This window comes from Rhinoraja longicauda, chromosome 24 (assembly GCF_053455715.1).
Source record: "Rhinoraja longicauda isolate Sanriku21f chromosome 24, sRhiLon1.1, whole genome shotgun sequence".
NCBI classification, from domain to species: Eukaryota; Metazoa; Chordata; class Chondrichthyes; order Rajiformes; family Arhynchobatidae; genus Rhinoraja; species Rhinoraja longicauda.
In genome coordinates, this window is record NC_135976.1 from 32,958,238 (window position 1) to 32,979,029 (window position 20,792).

Genomic DNA, 20,792 nt, shown 5'->3' on the forward strand with positions numbered 1-20,792 from the left:
GCTTCCAGCAATTCCTGATTTTTTTTCAGTTTTTCAGCATCTGCGTGTTCTTTGTTTTTAGAGACAGGCAGAGGGCAGGAGGTGCAGGGATTGTCACCTGGCAGGTACCTCTGCCCTCCAGCATCACAGGAGATACCCTGACTCACGCTAATTACCACGCAGGCTTCCAGACCATTCGTTGCTGGGTGCACGGTTTTCCCCGGCATTAAACACCCATGGAATGTTGGCCTTCGTAACAAGAGGAGTTGAGTATAGGAGCAAAGAGGTCCTTCTACAGTTGTACCGGGCCCTGGTGAGACCGCACCTGGAGTACTGTGTGCAGTTTTGGTCTCCAAATTTGAGGAAGGATATTCTTGCTATGGAGGGCGTGCAGCGTAGGTTCACTAGGTTAATTCCCGGAATGGCGGGACTGTCGTATGTTGAAAGGCTGGAGCGATTGGGCTTGTATACACTGGAATTTAGAAGGATGAGGGGGGATCTTATTGAAACATATAAGATAATTAGGGGATTGGACACATTAGAGGCAGATAACATGTTCCCAATGTTGGGGGAGTCCAGAACAAGGGGCCACAGTTTAAGAATAAGGGGTAGGCCATTTAGAACGGAGATGAGGAAGAACTTTTTCAGTCAGAGGGTGGTGAAGGTGTGGAATTCTCTGCCTCAGAAGGCAGTGGAGGCCAGTTCGTTGGATGCTTTCAAGAGAGAGCTGGATAGAGCTCTTAAGGATAGCGGAGTGAGGGGGTATGGGGAGAAGGCAGGAACGGGGTACTGATTGAGAGTGATCAGCCATGATCGCATTGAATGGCGGTGCTGGCTCGAAGGGCTGAATGGCCTACTCCTGCACCTATTGTCTATTGTCTATTGTCTATCCAAAGCCTTTTATCACCAGCCCTTTTCAATGAATGATCAGGAAAGCCTTGAGAATACTCAAATCTCCAAACTCTGAAGCTGTTTATAAGCTACTTTTAAACCCTATCACGTCACAGGTAACAATGAACAAAAACAAAAATCTGCAATTCAACAGGTTTTGAAGCTCTTTTCTTTTTTTTACACAAAATAAAACTTACATTTGAGATGGGGAAATCTAGGAAAAGCTTTCCCCATCCAGCCCAGAGTGGGCCGAGCTACTTTCATTGGCAAAGAGTTGACAATACAATGCTGCCCAGATTATGCCCAATCTTCAAATGTTAGTGTGGAGTGGCACACTGCCCAGCCCGTACCTGAACTCATTGAATAAATATCAAAATATATTAATTGCAATGGAATTAGCAAGAATCTTTGTGAACCTAAAACACTTAGATTCTATAAAAGTGCCGAACTTCATCAAAATTAAAGCAATAGCTATAAATTATATATTAAACTTATCTGTAATATTGCAATGATTACAGTGAGCCTGTGTGTTTTAACAGTTGACTCGTGCAAATCACTAAACAACAGTACAATAAGGTTGCTGAGAAAATAATATCCATCGTCCTTTAACTTGACACCTGACCCATTTTAACCCTTCACGCTGTCATGTCCGTCCCCACCCCCAGCCAGTTTACCCACCCGCATTGAGACAATCTCCAACACTCTCTTGTTTTAAAGCTTTGTTTAGTTTAGAGGTACAGCACAGAAACAGGCCCTTTGGTCCACCGAGTCCACGCCGACCAGCACTATCACACACGGGACCATTTAAACCTTTTTTACCAAAGCCAATTAACCTACGTCTTTGGAGTGCGGGAGGAAAGCAGAGCACCCGGAGAAAACCCACGCAGGTTCGCGGGGAGGACGTGCAAACTCCGTACAGACAGCACTCGTGGTCGGGATCGAACCCGTGCGGTCACAGGGAGAATGTGCTGCAAACTCCGCAGTCAGGATTGAACCCGGGTCTCTGACGCTGTGAGGCAGCAACTCTACCGCTGCGCCCTTTAGCTGGATAGCTGGTCCATTTTACCCCTCTGCTCACACTGTCTTGCCTATTCCAACCCTAGCCAGTCTACCTACTCTCATTAAGACAATCCCTGACACTCCAACACAGCTTTGCTTAAGTCCACTTGAGTACAGCAACTCTTCCTGACCATCGCAGTCCCTTGCTTGTCCAGGAGGGGGCGACATCCTCAGTCCCAGCTGCGGTTGCCAACTTCCCCACTCCCAAATACGGGACAAGGTGTGACGTCACCGCCCCGCGCCCCACGTGACCTCACCCAGCCAGCGACCACGTGCTCCCGGCCCGGGCGGCCGCCATTGGTGGAGCGGGAGCACGTGGCTGTTTGCTGGGTGAGGTCACGTGGGGCGGTGAGGTCATCCTTTGTCCCGTATTTGAGAGTGAGGAAGTTGGCAACCGTACCAATACGGGGACAAGGGCGGTCCCGTACAGGACAAACTAATTTAGCCCAAAAAATGGGATGTCCCGGCTAATACGGGATAGTTGGCAACACTACCTCCAACCTTTCTCCCTTCTCTCCTCTCCCTAATACTGCAGATGATAATCCCCAAACTGAACAGGTCCCTGTTCTAACAATCCACTCCCATGCTAAAGGATTCCCGTTAAACAGTCATTGAATTGAAGAGATCAAGAGTCCAGCGTTCTAAAGCTCATCGTTCACTGGCCCAGTCACCAACGCAAGTCCACCACCGATTTCCCAGCACCCTTGGGTGCAGAGCCTTACCGGATTATCCATTGTAATCATGATACAACGATACACCTTTTAGCGCAGTTTACAGGTACAGCGCGGAAACAGGGTTGGTGTGGACTCGGTGGGCCGAAGGACCCGTTTCCGCAAAGTGGACAATTTCTTTACAATTTTACCAAGCCAATTAACCTACAAACCTGTACGTCTTTAGAGTGTGGGAACAAACCGAAGATCTCGGAGAAAACCCACGAGGGTCATTCATGGGGAGAACGTACAAAGGCCTTAAAGACAGCACCCGTAGTCAGGATCGTACCCCGGTCTCTGGCGCTGTAAGGCAGCAACTCTACCGCTGCGCCACCGTGCCGTACCAACTATTGTCGAGGTATGTACATAGAGTCGCACCTGCCTTTGAGGGAGTCTAACGGAGTGGTGGAGAAGCAACCGTTTCAACACATTTAGGTTAAGACATCGCCTATCCACTGCGTGCACTGGAGAAAGATTTTCTGCCCTGCAAACTCTGCCAAGCACTTCTCGTTGTTGTACGCATTCACCGAACCATCTATCCTGAAAATAAAAACATTCATTGGTCTTTTTAGGATGCGCGTACAGGTTACATTGGCAGAGGGGTGGAGCTTGGGAACAGCTCATCAAAAGGCGGTGGGGAAAATTCATCTTTGGCTGTCAGCACCAAATACCAAGTGCATAGACGTCAATGGAATGAAAGTCAGAGGCGGGTACAACTGATGAGCATTCAGCACCATGAAGTAAAGGTGAGTTTTGCTCACAATGTACCTGAGGGTTGATGACGTTGATGGAGAGTTAAGCTAGATGGCAGGATGAGTAAAGCAAGGTTAATAGATGACGGTTTGGTCCTGCTTTTCATGGTGTGTAGAAAACTGTTGAAAGTGTGGTTGTTGAGGTGTACAAAATCATGAGCGGAAGCGGAGGTGTACAAAATCATGAGAGGAATAGATTGGGTAAAGGCACAGAGTCTTTTGCCCAGAGTTGGGGAATCAAGAACCAGAGGACATAGGTTTAAGGTAAGGGGAGAAAGATTTAGTAGGAACCTGAGGGGTAACCTTTTTTCAACACAAAAAAGGGCGATGCGTATATGGAACGAGCTGCCAGAGGAGGTAGTTAAGGCAGGTACTATCATAACATTTAAGAGACATTTGGACAGGGATAGGATGGATTTAGATGGTTATGAGCCAAGCGTGGGCAGGTGGGACTAGTGTAGATGGGGCACATTGATCGGCGTGGGCAGGCCCGTTTCCATGTTGTATGACCCTTATGAATATGACTGCAATGTTAGTCCAAAACACAAAAACTGTCACCATGGACAATCTCACACCAAATTGGTCCCATAATGGCATGGAATTATGTTTGCACATAATCGGACATTCATGAAGTCAACCTCCGTACCAATACCCATGCTGGATAGCTCACAGCTTCGTACGTACATCAGGCTTGTATGTAGCCAGCAATCTTCAACCCAGAGTAAACTTCTCCAACTAAAGAGATACTTTACAGGCAATGCAATGCAACTTTGACAGATGTACCATTCACACCAGCATTGGCAATGAAAGAGGTGGGGGGGAGGGGGGGGGGGGGGGGGGGGAGGGATGGGATGAAACAGTTGCACAGTCAAAGGTAAAAACACTTGCAGTTGTAACGAGAGACCAAAAGCATCAGGTTGTAAAATGAGAGGACCTTGTGATAGAACACGTTGGGAAAGATTTCCCTGACCCCCGGAGTGTCTTGACATTGGGAAGAGTTGAGATAACGGCCGTTAAAGGAGATATAAGATCAGGTTGGTGCAGAAGCGAGTCTAAGAACACCAACCAGGAGGGCGGAATGAATTTTGACCGGTGTAGCGAGGGTCCTCCACTGACGCCTGGTCCAGAGGACCTCCTTCTGTGCTGTAAACCTCAGGAGCCTTTGCTTCTGCATCAGGTCCTTGGCCAAAGACCATTTCTTCCGCCATGGAGAAAACGAGAACAGCGTCCATTTTCCTGTGGATTCCCTTTCCTTTATATATGGGATATAAATTGTCACTGTAACAAAATATCTCTACAATATAAATACAGTATTCATAGATTTTTAAAACAGTTGACAGGTCAGCAATTTTAACAAAAATAGATTTTTTTTTAAGGCAAAATTATCAATTCTACCAAAAATAATATACCTTTTTTTTCCCCAGGTGAATTATACAATTCTATAATTTAGCGATTGACTTATAGATATAAGGCAGCTAGAAGTGAGTGATATGGACACCAGTTATCACAACGGCAGGATCGACACTGCTGATTTACAGAAACCCAATTTGTGGACAGAACGAGAAGCCGCTCACACCACCAATCTCCTTAGTTGGATGAGGATGATGAGGGCGTCACGGTGGCGCAGCAGTAGAGTTGCTGCCTTACAGCGAATGCAGCGCCGGAGACTCAGGTTCGATCCTGACTACGGGCGCCGTCTGTACGGAGTTTGTACGTTCTCCCCTAGACCTGCGTGGGTTTTCTCCGAGATCTTCGGTTTCCTCCCACACTCTAAAGACGTACAGGTATGTAGGTTAATTGGCTGGGCAAATGTAAAAAAATTGTTCCTAGTGTGTGTAGGATAGTGTTAATGTGCGGGGATCGCTGGGCGGCGCGGACTCGGTGGGCGGAAGGGCCTGTTTCCGCGCTGTATCTCTAAATCTAAAAAAAGTCTAAATGACAAAATTGCCAGCTGAAGAAAGTTATTCGTTTAGTTTAGATTTAGAGATACAGCGCGGAAACTGGCCCATCGGCCCACCGAGTCCGCGCCGACCAGCGATCCCCGCACACTAACACCATTCTACACGCTCCAGGGACAATTTACAATTATACCAAGCCAATTAGCCTACACACCTGTACGTCGTTGGAGCGTGGGAGGAAACCGGAACACCCGGAGAAAACCCACGCAGGTCACAGGGAGAAGGTGCAAACTCAGTCTGTACAGCCAGCACCCGGGCGGGACTCTGGCGGTATAAGACTGCGACTACAGCCGAATCAAATCCTCAGAATATGTTTTGGTCCATTTTCCAAAGTAATTACAGGTTCAAATTTGTAGAGGATGCAGGCAAAACCTCTTCAGACCAGATATTTGCATCTTCCCCTAAACATTAGGCTCAGCAGCTTGAGAGGCCGCAGAAGGGTCCCGGCCTGAAACGTCACTTACCCATGTTCTCCCGAGACGCTGACTGACCCGCTGAGTTACTCCAGCATTTTGTGTCTTTATTTGTAAGCCAGCTACTGCAGTTCCTTGTATCGAGCTTAGAATCCCAACTTATTATATAACATGATTTTACAAAGATGGGATGCTTGAATGGGATCCAAATGTGAATTTGATAAGTGGCAGATCTCTGAGCTTAAAAGCCAAACTTATATAAAATGGTTTTACGGAGGTGAGATATATGAATTAGTCCAAATACCAATTTGATAAAGAATATAGAAACAAAGAACGGCAGATGCTGTTTTTTCCCACAGATATGATGGCAAGGTCCCAAGGAAGGAAGGGTCACGATCTCAAACGTCACCCTTCCTTTTTCTCCAGAAATGCTCCTTGACCCGCTGAGTTCATAAGTTGCAGGGGCAGAATTAGGCCGATCGGTCTACCAAGTCTACTCCGCCTCTCAACCATGGCTGATCTATCTTTCCCTCTCAACCCCATTCTCCTGCCCTCTCCCCGTAACTCTCATACTCCTGCACTTTCCGTCTGCCTTACGAGTTTGAAAAGCCTCAGATGCCTGTGTACCAACAGTCCTTGAAAACTGAACAATGTTCAAGATTTAAAATTCAGATGGAGTTTTAAGACAGGGTGCAAAGTCAGCATTGTCCCGATTAACCCTGTGTTCGAGTTTCATCTGACAATTGTTGTTTCGTTTAGTTTAGTTTAGTTTAGGGATACAGCGCGGAAACAGGCCCTTCGGCCCACCGAGTCCGTGCCGACCAGCGATCCCTGCACACTAACACTGCCCTACACGCACTAGGGACAATTTTTACATTTGTACATTTATACCAAGCCAATTAACCTACAAACCTGTTTGTCTTTGGAGTGCGAGAGGAAAGCGGAGAACTCGGAGAAAACCCACGCAGGTCACGGGGAGAACGTACAAACTCCGTACATACAAGCACCCATAGTCGGGATCGAACCCGGGTCTCTGGCGCTGTGAGGCAGCAACTCTACCGCTGCGCCACCGTGTGTCGTGCTGATAACGTTATGGCCAAAGTCAATATCACTCACCTCCAGCCATTAGATCACCCCCCACAGCGGAAAGACATCAATCCCTTCATCGCCTCACACTAAATACTTCTCTAAATCATTTTTATCAAAAACTACTTTGGTTGCGAAATAAATCGCCACCATCCCAAAGGTAGCAGCAGAGATCATGTAAGCGGTCACTGTCTGTGTAAACTGAACGATGGTGCCCATTAGCAGAGATGGGATAACCTGAGAGAGCAGGAAGGCACTGTCCAGAATGGCTAGATCAAGGCAGATCCCTCTTCCCATCGTGGCCGGTTCCACATCGGCAGAGACCACCACCTCGCACTGGGACCCCCGGCTCTGCGGCCCCGGGCTTCTGTCAATGAGGGGCCCCTTGGGCGGCAAGAGGGGCCCCTTGGGCGGCAAGAGGGACCCGCTTGTGATCAGGCTGCCATTTTGATTGTAGGACTTGTGGTTCAATATTCTGTTCTGAGAAGACGGCTTTTTCTCCGCCTGGCAATTGGCATCTTCGAGTTCGGTAAACTTGTGCTTGCAAAAAAATACCTGTGGGGCGGGGGAGGCAAGCAGAAGAAACTTTCACAGGTCAACGATTTCTGTAATCCGAAGGAATACCTGATTGAACTATTTCAAATTACGAGTGGCACAGTGCAGTTTAGTTTAGGAACGAACTGCAGATGCTGGTTTAAACCGAAGATAGACACCAGGTCTCGACCCGAAACATCACCCATTCCTTCTCTTCAGAGATGCTGCCTGTCCTGCTGAGTTACTCCAGCTTTTTGTGTCTGTCTTTGTGTAGTTTAGTTTAGTTTAGAGATGCAGGGCGGAAACAGGCCCTTCGGCCCACCGAGTCCACACCAGCCAGCGATCCCTGCACACTAACACCATCCTACACACACTAGTGCCAATTGACAATTTTACCAAGCCAATTAACCTACAAACCTGTACGTCTTTGGCGTGTGGGAGGAAACCGGAGCTCCTGGAGAAACCCACACAGGTGATGGGGAGAGCGTGCAAACTCTGTACAGACAGCACCCGTAGTCGGGATCAAACCCGGGTCCCCAGCACTGGAAGGCAGCAACTCTACCGCTGCGCCACCGTGCTGCCGAGAGATAAGGCAAATGGTCAGAATGTTTTACCCCCAGGGTTGACAGGGTGTGACACATGGGGCAGCACAGTGTCACAGTGGTAGAGCCGCTGTCTCATGTGATTTTATACACCTCATCCTCCTGCGCTCCAAGGAATAGAGACCCCGCCTACTCAATCTCGGCCTGTAGCTCAAACCCTCTAATCCTGGCAATATCCTCGTAAATCTTCTCTGTACCCTTTCCAGCTTGACAACATCTTTCTGGTGCAGCGGTGGAGTCGCTGCCTTACAGCGCTTGCAGCGCCAGAGACCCGGGCTCCATCCCAACTACGGGTGCTGTCTGTACGGAGTTTGTACGTTCTCCCCGTCACCTGCGTGGGTTTTTCTCCGGGATCTTCGGTTTCCTCCCACACTCCAAGGACGTGCAGGTTTGTAGGTTAATTGGCTTTGTGTGAATGTAAATTGTCCCTAGTGGGTGCAAGATAGTGTTAATGTGCGGGGATCGCTGGTCGGCGCGGACTCGGTGGGCCGAAATGCCTGTTTCCGTGCTGTATCTCTAAACTAAACTAAACACAAAATTCTACAATGTGGTCTCAAAAAGTCTTGTTCTAGCAACCTGGGATGGTTTCTGTCCACAAGTGTGGTCTGTGTGTGAACTTTCCCCACCGCCTCCCTAGAGTTTTATTTTACTAACAACTCTGGTGTCTGCCGTTTCTTGTGTCTCCACTATTGATATTATCACCACAATACCTTTCAACATCTGCTTATTAAATACCGGCACTTAAGTCAATGTAAAGTGGTACTGACTGCAGCTATTGATCCAGTTGGCAAACCTTCTGCAGTAAATGTAATTAAAGGGCTCTCAGGAAAAGAATGTGCATCAGTTAGTAATATGTACTGAACCATCCTATCACCAACTACAGAGCGGTCCTGAGCCATTATTTACCTCATTGGAGACCCTTGGACTATATTTAATCGGACTTTACTGGACTTTACCTTGCAATAAACATTATTCACTTTATCCTGTATCTGAACACTGTGGACGGATCGATTGTAATTGAAATTGCAGTCCCACCTGCCTGTGTTTGGCCCATATCCCTCGAAACCTGTCCTGTCCAAGCTCGTTCCATACACCCACCACCCTTTTGTGTGTCTCCGCTGACTGTTTTGCACGCAACAAAAGCTTTTTACTGTACTTTGGTACACGTGACATTAAACTAAACTAATCTAAAGTGCTGAACAACGATCTACCTCTTTGGTGACCGTCAGACTACCCTTGATCGGACTTTGCTGGCTCTGCCTTGCACGAAATGTTATTCCCTTATCCTGCATCTGTACACTGTAAATGGCTCGATTGCAATCGTGTATTGTGTTTCTGCTAGCTGGTTAGCACGCAACAAAAAGCTTTTCACTGGACCTCGGTACACGTGACAAAAAACTGAACTCAACTAAAGTATGAACAGAGAACGTCACCGGCTGTAGACACAGAGCTGGAGTAACTCAGCGGAACAGGCAGCATCTCTGGAGAGAAGGAATGGGTGACGTTTCAGGTCAAGACCCTTCGTCAGGGAAGAGGTAAAACTAGAGATTTGGAAGTGTACAATGAGCATGTAAGGTGTGAAAAGGACAGATCAAAGCAGCTCAAGTAGTTCGAAGTCTGTCCTCGGTTCTATTGGGAGGAGTTGGCTGCGCCTAACGGCTGCGGCTCTCTGGCAGTCTGTTGTCTTTTTTTCTTTTTTTTTGTTTGTGTCGGTGTTGGGATGGTTTTTGTTTCTGTTTTTGGCTGTGTATGTGTGGTGGGGGTGTGTGGTGGGGGTGTGGGGTGGGGTGGGGGGGTGGGGCGGGGGGAAACCTTTCTTTTATTAGGTCTCTTCCCCAGGGCGCGGCTCGGCTGCGGGCCTTAACATTGCCGGCGCAGCTCGGCTGCGGGACGTTTCAGTGCCCGGTGCGGCTCGGCTGCGGGCCTTAACATTGCCGGCGCAGCTCGGCTGCGGGACGTTTCAGTGCCCGGTGCGGCTCGGCTGCGGGCCTTAACATTGCCGGCGCAGCTCGGCCGCGGGACGTTTCAGTGCCCGGTGCGGCTCGGCCGCTGGACTTAACATCGCCCGGTGCGGCCGCGGGACGTTTCAGTGCCCGGTGCGGCTCGGCCGCGGGACGTTTCAATGCCCGGTGCGGCTCGGCCGCTGGACTTAACATCGCCCGGTGTGGCCGCGGGACGTTTCAGTGCCCGGTGCGGCTTGGCCGCTGGACTTAACATCGTCAGCGCTGTTCGGCCGCGGGACGTTTCAGTGCCCGGTGCGGCTCGGCCGTTGGACTTAACATCGCCCGGTGTGGCCGCGGGACGTTTCGGTGCCCGGGGCGGCTCGGCCGGGGGGCCTTCCATCCCCTTGCGGGGGCTGTGCGTGTCGTTTGCCTCGGTAGGGGTCGAGCTGCCTGTCCGTGGGTGCGGGGGGAAGAGAGGGGAAGTTTTGTTGCCTCCATCACAGTGAGGGGGTGTTTGGAGTCACTGTGATGGATGTTTGTGTTGGGGTCGGGTGTCCTGTGTTCTTTTCTTTTTTGCTGTATTTTGTGTGACTGCTGAAATTTCGCTCGGTGTTGTGCCGAGTGACAATAAAGTGTTGTTATGTTATGTTATGTTATGTTGTTATGTTATTGAAAATTCATCGACCTGCAACGTTACAGCTTGATTGTAATCATGTATTGTCTTTCCGCTGACTGGTTAGCATGCAAAAGCTTTTCACTGTACCTCAGCACACGAGACACTAATCTAAACTGAACTGAACTAAACTAAACTACATTGAATTAAACTGAACTAAACGTCTTTCAAACCAGTCTGAAGAAGGGTCTCGACCCAAAACGTCACCCGTTCCTTCTCTCCAGAGATGCCGCCTGTCCTGCAGCTTTTTGTGTTTATCTTCGGTTTTTAGTTTATAGTTTAGAGAGCCCACCTGGTCCGCGCCAACCAGTGATCCCCGCGTATTAACACTGCCCTACACACACTAGGAACAATTTTTACATTTACACCAAGCCAATTAACTTACAAACCTGTACGTCTTTGGAGTGTGGGAGGAAACCGAAGATCTCGGAGAAAACCCACGCAGGTCACGGGGAGAACGTACAAACTCCGAACGGACAGCACCCGTAGTCGGGGTGGAACCCGGGTCTCTGGCGCTGCATTCGCTGCAAGGCGGCAGCTCTACCGCCGCGCCGCCGTGACCGCCCAGTTTAAACCAGCATCTGCAGTTCCTTCCCACACATCACCACCGGCTGTGGTGCGGGCTCGGGGTGAATGCTGCCCACTGACCTGTTTCTCCTTGTGGTAAAGGGAGTTGAGAGTGTAGGGCAGGATCTGCAGCGTGGAGTAGGTGAACCCAGTTAAGGCCGACATGGCTGTCACCAGCACCACGCTCTTCGAAAGGCACATGACGATGGCAGTCACGGTGAAGAAGGCAATGCTGGCCAGGTAGACAGCTTTGCTGCCAAACCTGGTCACCAGCCTGTCCATGATTGTGGAGCAGAAGATTGAGAACGCGCACTGCAGGAACAGGCCGATGCTGCCCATCCGTACCCCTGCAGGTGAGAAACAGGAGCGAGGGTCAGACACTGAAAAACGAAAATTAATCTCGGGCATTTGTTCAGTTACAGTACAATCTCCATGGAGAATAGATCAGCCTCCAGTCCTGGTAGTAAGAATGCAGAAGATATTTTTAAAAAAACACAAATAAAGTCATAGAGTCATATAAAGTCATAGAGCATGGAAGCAGGCCCTTCGACCCACCTCCTGACTTGATTGTTTTTGTGTACAGAGTCATAGAGTGAAACAGTGTGGAAACACCAACGCCTTTCAGCACTAGCTTGCCCACACACCGACCAACATGTCCCCTCTCCACTGGTTCCCTCTTGCCTGCCCTTTAGCTCATTTACACTGCAGGGGGTGGTGGTGGAGGCAGAATCAACAGTGGCTTTTGAATATAGAGTCATAGAGTCACACAGCGAGGTGAATCTATGGAATTCTCTGCCTCAGAAAGCAGTGGAGGACAATTCTCTGAATGCATTCAAGAGAGAGCTAGATAGAGCTTTTAAGGATAGCGGAGTCAGGGGGTATGGGGAGAAGGCAGGAACGGGGTACTGATTGAGAATGATCAGCCATGATCACATTGAATGGCGGTGCTGGCTCGAAGGGCCGAATGGCCAACTCCTGCACCTATTGTCTATTGTCTAAACAGGCCCTTCAGTCCAACTTGCCCACTCCGACCAACATGTCCCATCTACACTAGTCCCACCTGCCCATGTTTGCCCCATATTCCTCTAAACCTGCCCCATCCACATACCTGTCCAAATGTTTCTTAAATGTTGGGATCGTATCGGCCTCAACTAGATCCTCTGGCAGCTCGTTCCACACACCCACCACCCTTTTTGAGTAAAAAAGTTACCCCTCAGGTTCCTATTAAATCTTCCCCCCCCCCCTCACCTAAAACCGGTTCTCGATTCTCCTACTCTGGGCAAGAAACTCTGTTTCCACCGATTGCTTACCAGACTTTGCTTTCCCCCCCCATCTCTCTTTCCCTCCTTTTACTCCAATTAGTCTGAAGAAGGATCCCGACCTGAAAAGTCACTGTGACAAGATAGCACGCATCTAAAGCTTTTCACTTCACGTGACATTAAACTAAACTGAACTAAACTAAACCATTCCCTCCCCAGATGCTGCCTGACCCGCTGAGTTCCTCCACCACTTTGTGTTTCGCTCGAGATTTCTTCACATGGCTTTCAGCAGCCCTGGTTAATGTAGGTCCTGGTCAATATTCCCAGACTCAGGGACAGTTTCTTCCCAGCTGTTATCAGGCAACTGAACCATTCTACCACAACCAGAGAGCCGTGCTGAACTACTATCTACCTCATTGGAGAACCTCGGCCTATCTTTGATTGGACCTACCGTGCACTAAACCTTATTCACCTTATTCCCTTTATCACGTACCTGTACACTGTAAATGGCTCGATTATAATCATGTATTGTCTCAGCACGCAACACAAGCTTTTCACTGTACCTCGGTACACGTAACAATAAATAAACTAAAACTAAATATTTCACCTTTCTCCGCCCAGGGGCGGCAGTGAAGAAATTAATGTGTTTGCTCCAAGAACTGAGGGCGACACGGTGGCGCAGCGGTAGAGTTGCTGCCTTACAGCGCTAGAAACCCGGGTTCGATCCTGACTATGGGTGCTGTCTGTACTTTCTCCCCGTGACCTGCGTGGGTTTTCTCTGAGATCTTCAGTTTCCTCCCACACTCCAACGTTTGTAAGTTGATTGCTTTGGTACAAATGTAAAGTTATCCCCAGTGTGTGTGTGTGTTTGTAGGAGAGTGTTAATGTACTGGGATCGCTGGTCTCGGCGCAGACTCGGTGGGCCGAAGGGCCTGTTTCCACGCTGTGTCTCTAAACTAAACTAAATTAAACTAAACTAAATTGTGGTTTTCTCTGGTCCAATGCTGGATCTTGTTATGTGGACTGGCGCCAAAGAAAAATGGCTTACACTCCCCTTTCATGTGAAAAGAACTATCTGAATGCCAAGACCATTAGATTTCAATGCAAGCTGGGACACAATGTGCTGATTGAGTGTTAATTTTCAAAGTGACATTGCACAGACATGTAAAGAAAATTCTGAATGCTAACCTCTTTCAACACACGGGTGGTGAACTGGTATAGCAGTTTTGGGCCCCGTATCTGAGGAAGGATGTGCTGGCATTGGAGAGGGTCCAGAGTAGGGTTGCCAACTGTCCCGTATTAGCCGGGACATCCCGTATTTTGAGCTACATTGGTTAGTCACGTATTAGGCCCGGGGGGGAGGGGTGGTGCGGTGCTGGCCCGGGACGCTGTAGGCCCGGGACAGTGTAGGCCCGGGACAGTGTAGGCCCGGGATAGTGTAGGCCCGGGACAGTGTAGGCCCAGGGGCCACTGTAGATCCAGACAGTGTAGGTCCGGAGGCCCAGGCGCCGCCTAATGGAGGTTACGTAGTAACCCACCTCCCGGCCTGGGCAGCCACCATTGGTGGAGCGGGAGCACGTGGCCGCTGGCTGGGTGAGGTCACGTGGGGCGCGGGGCGGTGACGTCACCTTGTCCCTTATTTGGGAGTGAGATAATTGGCACCCCTAGTCCAGAGGAGGTTTACGAGAATGACACGGGGATGGTTTGGTTAATGTTTGCTGAGCATCTGGTGACACGGGGCCTCTACTCACTGGAGTTTAGACGGATGAGGAGGGGGATCTCATTGAAATTTACCGAACAGTGAAAGGCCTGGATAGAGTGGATGAGGAGAGGATGTTTCCACTAATGGGAGAGTCTTGGACCAGAGGGCATGGCCTCGGAAAGAAAGGATGTACCTTTAGAAGGGGGATGAGGAGGGATTTCTTTTGCCAGAGGTGAGTCTGTGGGATTCATTGCCACAGACGGCTGTGAAGGCCAAGCCAATGGATATTTTGAAGGCGGAGATTGACAGATTCCTGATTAGCAAGGGCGTCAAAGGATATAGGGAGAAGGCAGGAGAATGGGGTTAGGTGGGAAAGATAGATGAGCCATGATTGAATGGCGGAGTAGACTCGATGGGCCAAGTAGCGTAATTCAGCTCCTTTGATTGCCTCACAGCGCCAGAGACCCGGGTTCAATCCTGATTACGGGTAGCATCTGTATGGAGTTTGTACGTTCTCCCTATAGGTGCCGAGACCACCTACCTTCATCGTAGCGCCGCCTGGCGTCACTGCCGGGGTCCGCGTTGGGGACGCCCTGGTAGAGACCTTCGCCCACAAAGTCGGTGTAGAACATCATGAAGGTCATGAGGGCCATCCAGCTGTAGAACTCTGCCACCACCAGGTGGCGTGTCACTTTGGGTATGCGGCAGTACAGGTGGTAGAGCTGGGGGATCAAAGTGCAACAGTTCCTCAGGACCAGTACGGAGTGCCTGGCGCGGAACAGCGCGCTCGTGCTGCAGCAACAGTAGCGGCCCAGAGGCTTGATGACCTCCTTGGGCGAGAGGTCCACCAGCACGTCCGGCCCGCCGCTGTAGATCTCCTCCGACACGAAGAAGGTGGCGAAGATGCACACGACGAAGATGGTGGCCAGAAGCGCGAAGAGGCAGTCCTCGTGCTCGCCGAGGTAGGAGGACAGGAAGGTCTTCCTCCAGTCGATGGCCGTCAGCAGGTAGCCGATGCAGCCACCCAGGCTGATCATGAAGGAGTACATGGAGAAGGCCTGGCGGCACTCCTCGGTGTCGTGGAACAGGTCGGACAGCAGAGCTTCCAGCGGAGTGAAGCAGACCTGGCCACAGAAGTCCAGCATGCAGATGCCCACGATGAGGAAGACGATGTCCATCGGGTAGTCCTTCGGGCAGAAGGCGGTGGCCAGCCGGCTGGCATGGGGGATGATGAAGAGGCTCAGCAGCACACCGAGGCAGAGGCCCCAGATGAAGGGGCGGCGGCGACCATATTTACTGGTCCAGTGGTCACTGGCCGAGCCGATCATTGGAACAAAGATCAACCCCAGCACTGGTCCAATTCCTGAGGAGAAGAGACAAGAGTTTAATCAACACACATCCCAACACAGAACAAAGATTACATGGTGTGTAGGAAAGAACTGCAGATGTTGGCTTAAATCAAAGGTAGACACAAAATGCTCAGCGGGACAGGCAACATCTCTGGACAGAAGGAACAGGTGACGTTTCAGGTCGAGACCCTTCTTCAGACACAACGGCAGAGTTGGTGCCATCAGAGAGATGGAAAAGTTTTGGGTTTTGATTAGTTGAGTTTAGTTTAGTTTATTGTCACGTGTCCCGAGGTACAGTGAAAAGCTTTTAGATTTAGAGTTACAGCACGGAAACAGGCCCTTCGGCCCACCGAGTCCGCGCCGCCCAGCGATCCCCACACATTAACACTATCCTACACACACTAGGGACAATTTTTACATTTACCCAGTCAATTAACCTACAAACCTGCACGTCTTTGGAGTGTAGGAGGAAACCGAAGATCTCGGAGAAAACCCACGCAGGTCACGGGGAGAACGTACAAACTCCGTACAGACGGCGCCCGTAGTCAGGATCGAACCTGTGTCTCCGGCGCTGCATGCGCTCTAAGGCAGCAACTCTACCGCTGCGCCACCGTGCCGCCATTTTGTTGCGTGCTATCCAGTCAGTGGGAAGTCAACACATGATCACCATCCAGCCATTGACAGTGAACGGATACATGATAAGAGAAGAGCGTTTAGTGCGAGGTAAAGCAGCAAATCAAAATAAAGCCATCAAGGATAGTCCAAGGGTCACCAATCAGATACATGGTAGTTTTGGTATACCATTAAAAGGAAACCTAATTCTGATGTGAACCATGGACAAGCCGAACCACCCCCACAAGTAACACATTCTCAAGCTAGGCTGGCACGGTGGAGCAATGGAAGAGCTGCTGCCCCACAGCGCCAGAGGCCCGGGTTCGATCCTGACCATGGGTGCTGTCTGTACGGAGTTTGTACGTTCTCCCCGTGACCCGCGTGGGTTTTCTCCGAAAGATCTTCGGTTTCCTCCCACACTCCAAAGACGTGCGGGTTTGTGGGTTAGTTGGCTTGTTGTAAATGTAAATCGTTCCTGGTGTGAGTAGGATAGTGTGCGGGCATCGCTGGTTGGAGCGGACTCGGTGGGCTGAAGGGCCTGTTCCCGCGCTGTATCTCCGACACTAAACTAAACTACACCGCACTGGTAAAGATAAATACTGTAAGGCTAGAAGTATGGGTAAATGGAGAGGACACATTTGTTGAGAAAAATAGAAATGTTGATCATGCCTGTGGAGGCAGGAAATCAAGTGAGTCAGAGTCAAATGATGCAGGTTTACAGGTCAACAACTTCTATGAAAGGGACTTCACAGAAAAGCAATTGAAATTGTTAACAAAAGCACTTGGTGTTAATTCAAAAGTCATGAAACTGTGCTGTACCTACCTAGATCCGGTCAACTGCAGTTTGGAGATCAGAGCACAGGATCAATACCATAAATCAATGGTTAGAAGCATTAGGATCTGCACAAGAACATGTGATAGAGGCACTGCCTTACAGCGCCAGAAACCCGGGTTCAATCACGATCTTGGCTGCAAATTGTTGTGGACACGGCCCGGTCCATCACGGACACTGACCTCCCAACCATCGAAGGGATCTACAGGAATCGCTGCCTCAAAAAGGCAGCCAGCGTCATCAGAGACCCACACCACCCTGGCCACGCTCTCATTTCTTTTAGGAAGGAGATGAGGAGAAATTTATTTAATCAGAATGGTGGCGAATCTATCGAAAATCTTTGCCACAGAAGACTGTGGAGGCCAAGCCAGTGGATATTCTTAAGGCAGAGATAGACAGATTCATGATTAGTGAGGGTGTCAGAGGTTATGGGGAGAAGGCAGGAGAATGGGGTTAGGAGGGAGAGATAGACAACTCTTGTCTGTGTGGAGTTTGCACGTTCTCCCTGCGACTGCGTGGGTTTCCTCCGGTCTCCTCCCGCACCCCATAGACGTGTGGGTTTGTGGGTTAATTGGCCTCGACAATGTCGTGTAGGGAGTGGATGAGATAGGGGGTGAACACAGAACTAGTGTGAATGAGTAATCAATGGTCAGTCTGGTCCTGGTTGGCATGCTGTCAACGAAAATCTACCGCTGAGCCACTGTGCCTCCCACTTCTACCCCATTGCGGGCATTGCTCTTTGTCTCTGGGACTGATGCGCTCCAGTGCTAAGAACTATATTCTGCACTCTGTGCCTTCCCCTTTGCTCCACCTATCGTACTTATTTCCCTTGCTTGTTTTTACCTGATTTCCACACTGCATCTTCAAAATTAAAACCAAATATAAGCCTGAGTTCTTATATTGCAAAACATCAGATGCTGGAGTCTTGGCCAAAAAGTGCTGGAGTAGCTCAGCGGGTCAGGCAGCGCCTCTGGAGAAAAAGGAATAGGCGACGTTTCGGGTCGGAACCCTGGTTCGTTAGGGGGAGGATGTACAAGGGGTGCCAGGCGTAATGGGGAGAAGGCAGGAGAATGGGGTTAGGAGGGAGAGGCAGATCAGCCATGATTGAATGGGGGAGTAGGCCTGAAGGGCCGAATGGCCTAATTCAGCTCCTATCACTCATGAACTTATGAATAATGTTCCAGCCAACCAAGGCATTCTTGCGTTGCCTAACAACAACTAAACTCACTGCCAACCGGATCTGGCTCTTGAGGTAACTAGCAATTGTTAGTATTAGCTGCTTAGAAAAAGGCCCACAAATTGTTTTTTGGGAAAACAATGTTAAAGTTAGAGGATAATTGGCGACCTTTAGTAACCATAGCAACAATGATGGGAAATATTTGCAAGTTGGCCACAGTTTGAAGACATTTGAACCTAGAGGGTTCCAAGACTAAGTCCGATCAGATTACTGGTAGCCTTACCAAACCAGTCTGTCGTTCAGTCACATCTGAAGGGGCCCATTTGAAGGGGTTCCATCTCGGCTTGCCATTAAAATGATATTGAGCTCTTTTAGTGCTCCAGCTTTTGAATGAGTTCAGCTGAAGGCTGAATGATGGCTTTGTGCTGGGAGGAACCGGTTTTATTGAGAAAGAGGGGAACTGCAAAACGGGAACCCTTCCCTCTGCTGGTTCTCTATGAAGCAAGCCTTCATCAGGAGTTGCTTCACGGGGCAGCACGGTGGCGCAGCGGTAGAGCTGCCGCCCCACAGCGCCAGAGGCCCGGGTTCCATCCCGACTACGGGTGCTGTCTGTACGGAGTTTGTACGTTCTCCCCTGACCCATGTGGGTTTTCTCCGAGATCTTCGGTTTCCTCCCACACTCCAAAGACGTGCAGCTTTGCAGGTTAATTGCCTTGGCGAATATAAAAATTGTCCCTGGTGTGTGTAGGATAGTGTTAATAAGCAAGGATCGGTGGTCGGCGCGGAATCGGTGGGCCGAAGGGCCTGTTTCCGCGCTGTATCTCTAAACTAAACTAAACAGCAACATGACCTCCCAACTTCTAAACTCAATGCTCTACCTGATGAGTTAAACTAAACTAAACTGCAGCGTGACCTCACAACCTCTAAACTCAATGCTCTGCCTGAAAGCCATTTTGAGCACCCCGACCCACCTGCGTTGCGGTTGCCGGAGTTACGGTACTCACCCAGCACCATGGTCATGTACTTTTCTTGGACTCCAGCTTTGAGAAGCAGTGGCGGAACGAAGGTGATTCCAGCGGCCACACAGATCTCCAGGCCACACGTCAGGGTGTTCAGGAGCAACAGCTGAGACTTTTTCTTGTGGGAGAGCTGGGGCCTCTCCATCACGAGGAGACTTCTAGATCGCGTCGGAGACAAAGTGCAGAGTTAAAATCTCCCGGCCCCATTTCACAAATGTCCCACAGTCGCTGGCGCCACAAACGTGGAGAGTTCTTCTCGCGGTTGGCATGGCAGTGAACGGCCCCATGTTCAGGCACTGGAGATCCAAGAAGGTCGGCCGCCCGATCGCTGATGTACACAGTCCATGGTCCCGGCAGAAAAAAAAACTTTTATTCCCCCCCCCCTCCAACCTCAAGAGGTCAGAAGGTTCGTGATGGAATCTCTGTGGGTAAAAAGAAAGAGAAGTTAACTGGTGGTGTTTGCTCCCAGCAGTCGCCCATTCATTATCCATTTACTGTCAAGAGTCAGGAGCATTTTATTTAGACTTTAGACTTTAGACAAGAACAAGACTTTAGACTTTAGAGAGACAGCGCGGAAACAGGCCCTTCGGCCCACCGAGTCCACGCCGACCGGCGATCCCCGCACACGAGCCCGATCCACACATTAGGGACAATTTACAATTTTTTTAACCGAAGCCAATTAACCTGCAAACCTGCATGTCTTTGGAGAGTGGGAGGGAACCGGAGCACCCGGAGAAAACCCACGCAGGTCATAGGAAGAACGGACAAACTCTGCACAGACAATAGCTGTAGTCAGGATCGATAGAGTCAGGCGGTGGTAGAGTTATGCCTCACAGCGCCAGAGACCCTGGTTCGATCCCGACCACGGGTGCTGCCTGTACGGAGTTTGCACGTTCTCCCTGTGACCATGTTCTCCGGGTGCTCCGGTTTCCTCCCACACGCCAAGGACGTGCAGGTTTGAAGGTTTATCTGAGAGCAGAGGATGTGGAGGAGGATGTGGAGAGGGACAAGGCAGAAACCGGCCGTTCGGCCCACCAAGTCCGCGTCGACCAGCGATCGCCCTGATCACTGGCACTATCCCACACACACCAGGGACATTTTACAACTTCTTTTTACCGGGGCCAATTAACCTACAAGACTTTGCGTCTTTGGAGTATGGGAGCACCCAGAGAAAACCCACATGGTCACGGGCAGAACATACAAATTCGTCTACCGAGTCCACACCGACCAGCAATTCCTATCCACTAACACTATCCACACTTTGGGACAATTTACAATTTCAACCAAAGCCAATTAACCTACAAACTTGTACGTCTTTGGAATGCGGGAGGAAACTGGAGCACCCGGAGAAAACCCACGCAGGTCACGGGGAGAACGTGCAAACTCCGTACAGACAGCGCCCGCAGTCAGGATCGAACCCGGATCTCTGGTGCTGTGAGGTGGCAACTCCACCGCTGCGCCACCGTGTTAAACACATTGAACCTAAAAATATTTGACGGTGCTTTTTTACAGCGTAACATGGTCTGACGGGCTGGGTTTCAAGTAATCCTGGTCTCCAGCACAACACCCTTGGAGTCTCAGCCGTACGTACCCCAGCCAGCCACGCAAGACGAAATGATCACTCATCACCACACACTATATAAACCGTGCTCCCAAAGTATCTCGCGTTAATGGC

General features: G+C 49.9%; 1 protein-coding gene across 1 annotated transcript in view; it reads right to left on the reverse strand.

Moving 5' to 3' along the window:
• Window positions 1-736: 736 nt before the first annotated feature.
• Window positions 737-20,792, reverse strand: part of LOC144605595 (solute carrier family 45 member 3) — a 90,145-nt gene continuing 70,089 nt past the window's right edge. The window contains exons 2-6 of the mRNA XM_078421030.1: window positions 19,103-19,539; window positions 14,670-15,491; window positions 11,249-11,514; window positions 6,879-7,403; window positions 737-4,643 (exon numbers count right to left, since the gene is read on the reverse strand). Of these exons, the coding sequence (XP_078277156.1) occupies window positions 6,933-7,403; window positions 11,249-11,514; window positions 14,670-15,491; window positions 19,103-19,262 (1,719 nt within the window). The 5' untranslated portion in view covers window positions 19,263-19,539 and the 3' untranslated portion in view covers window positions 737-4,643; window positions 6,879-6,932. The remainder of the gene's footprint in view (window positions 4,644-6,878; window positions 7,404-11,248; window positions 11,515-14,669; window positions 15,492-19,102; window positions 19,540-20,792) is intronic.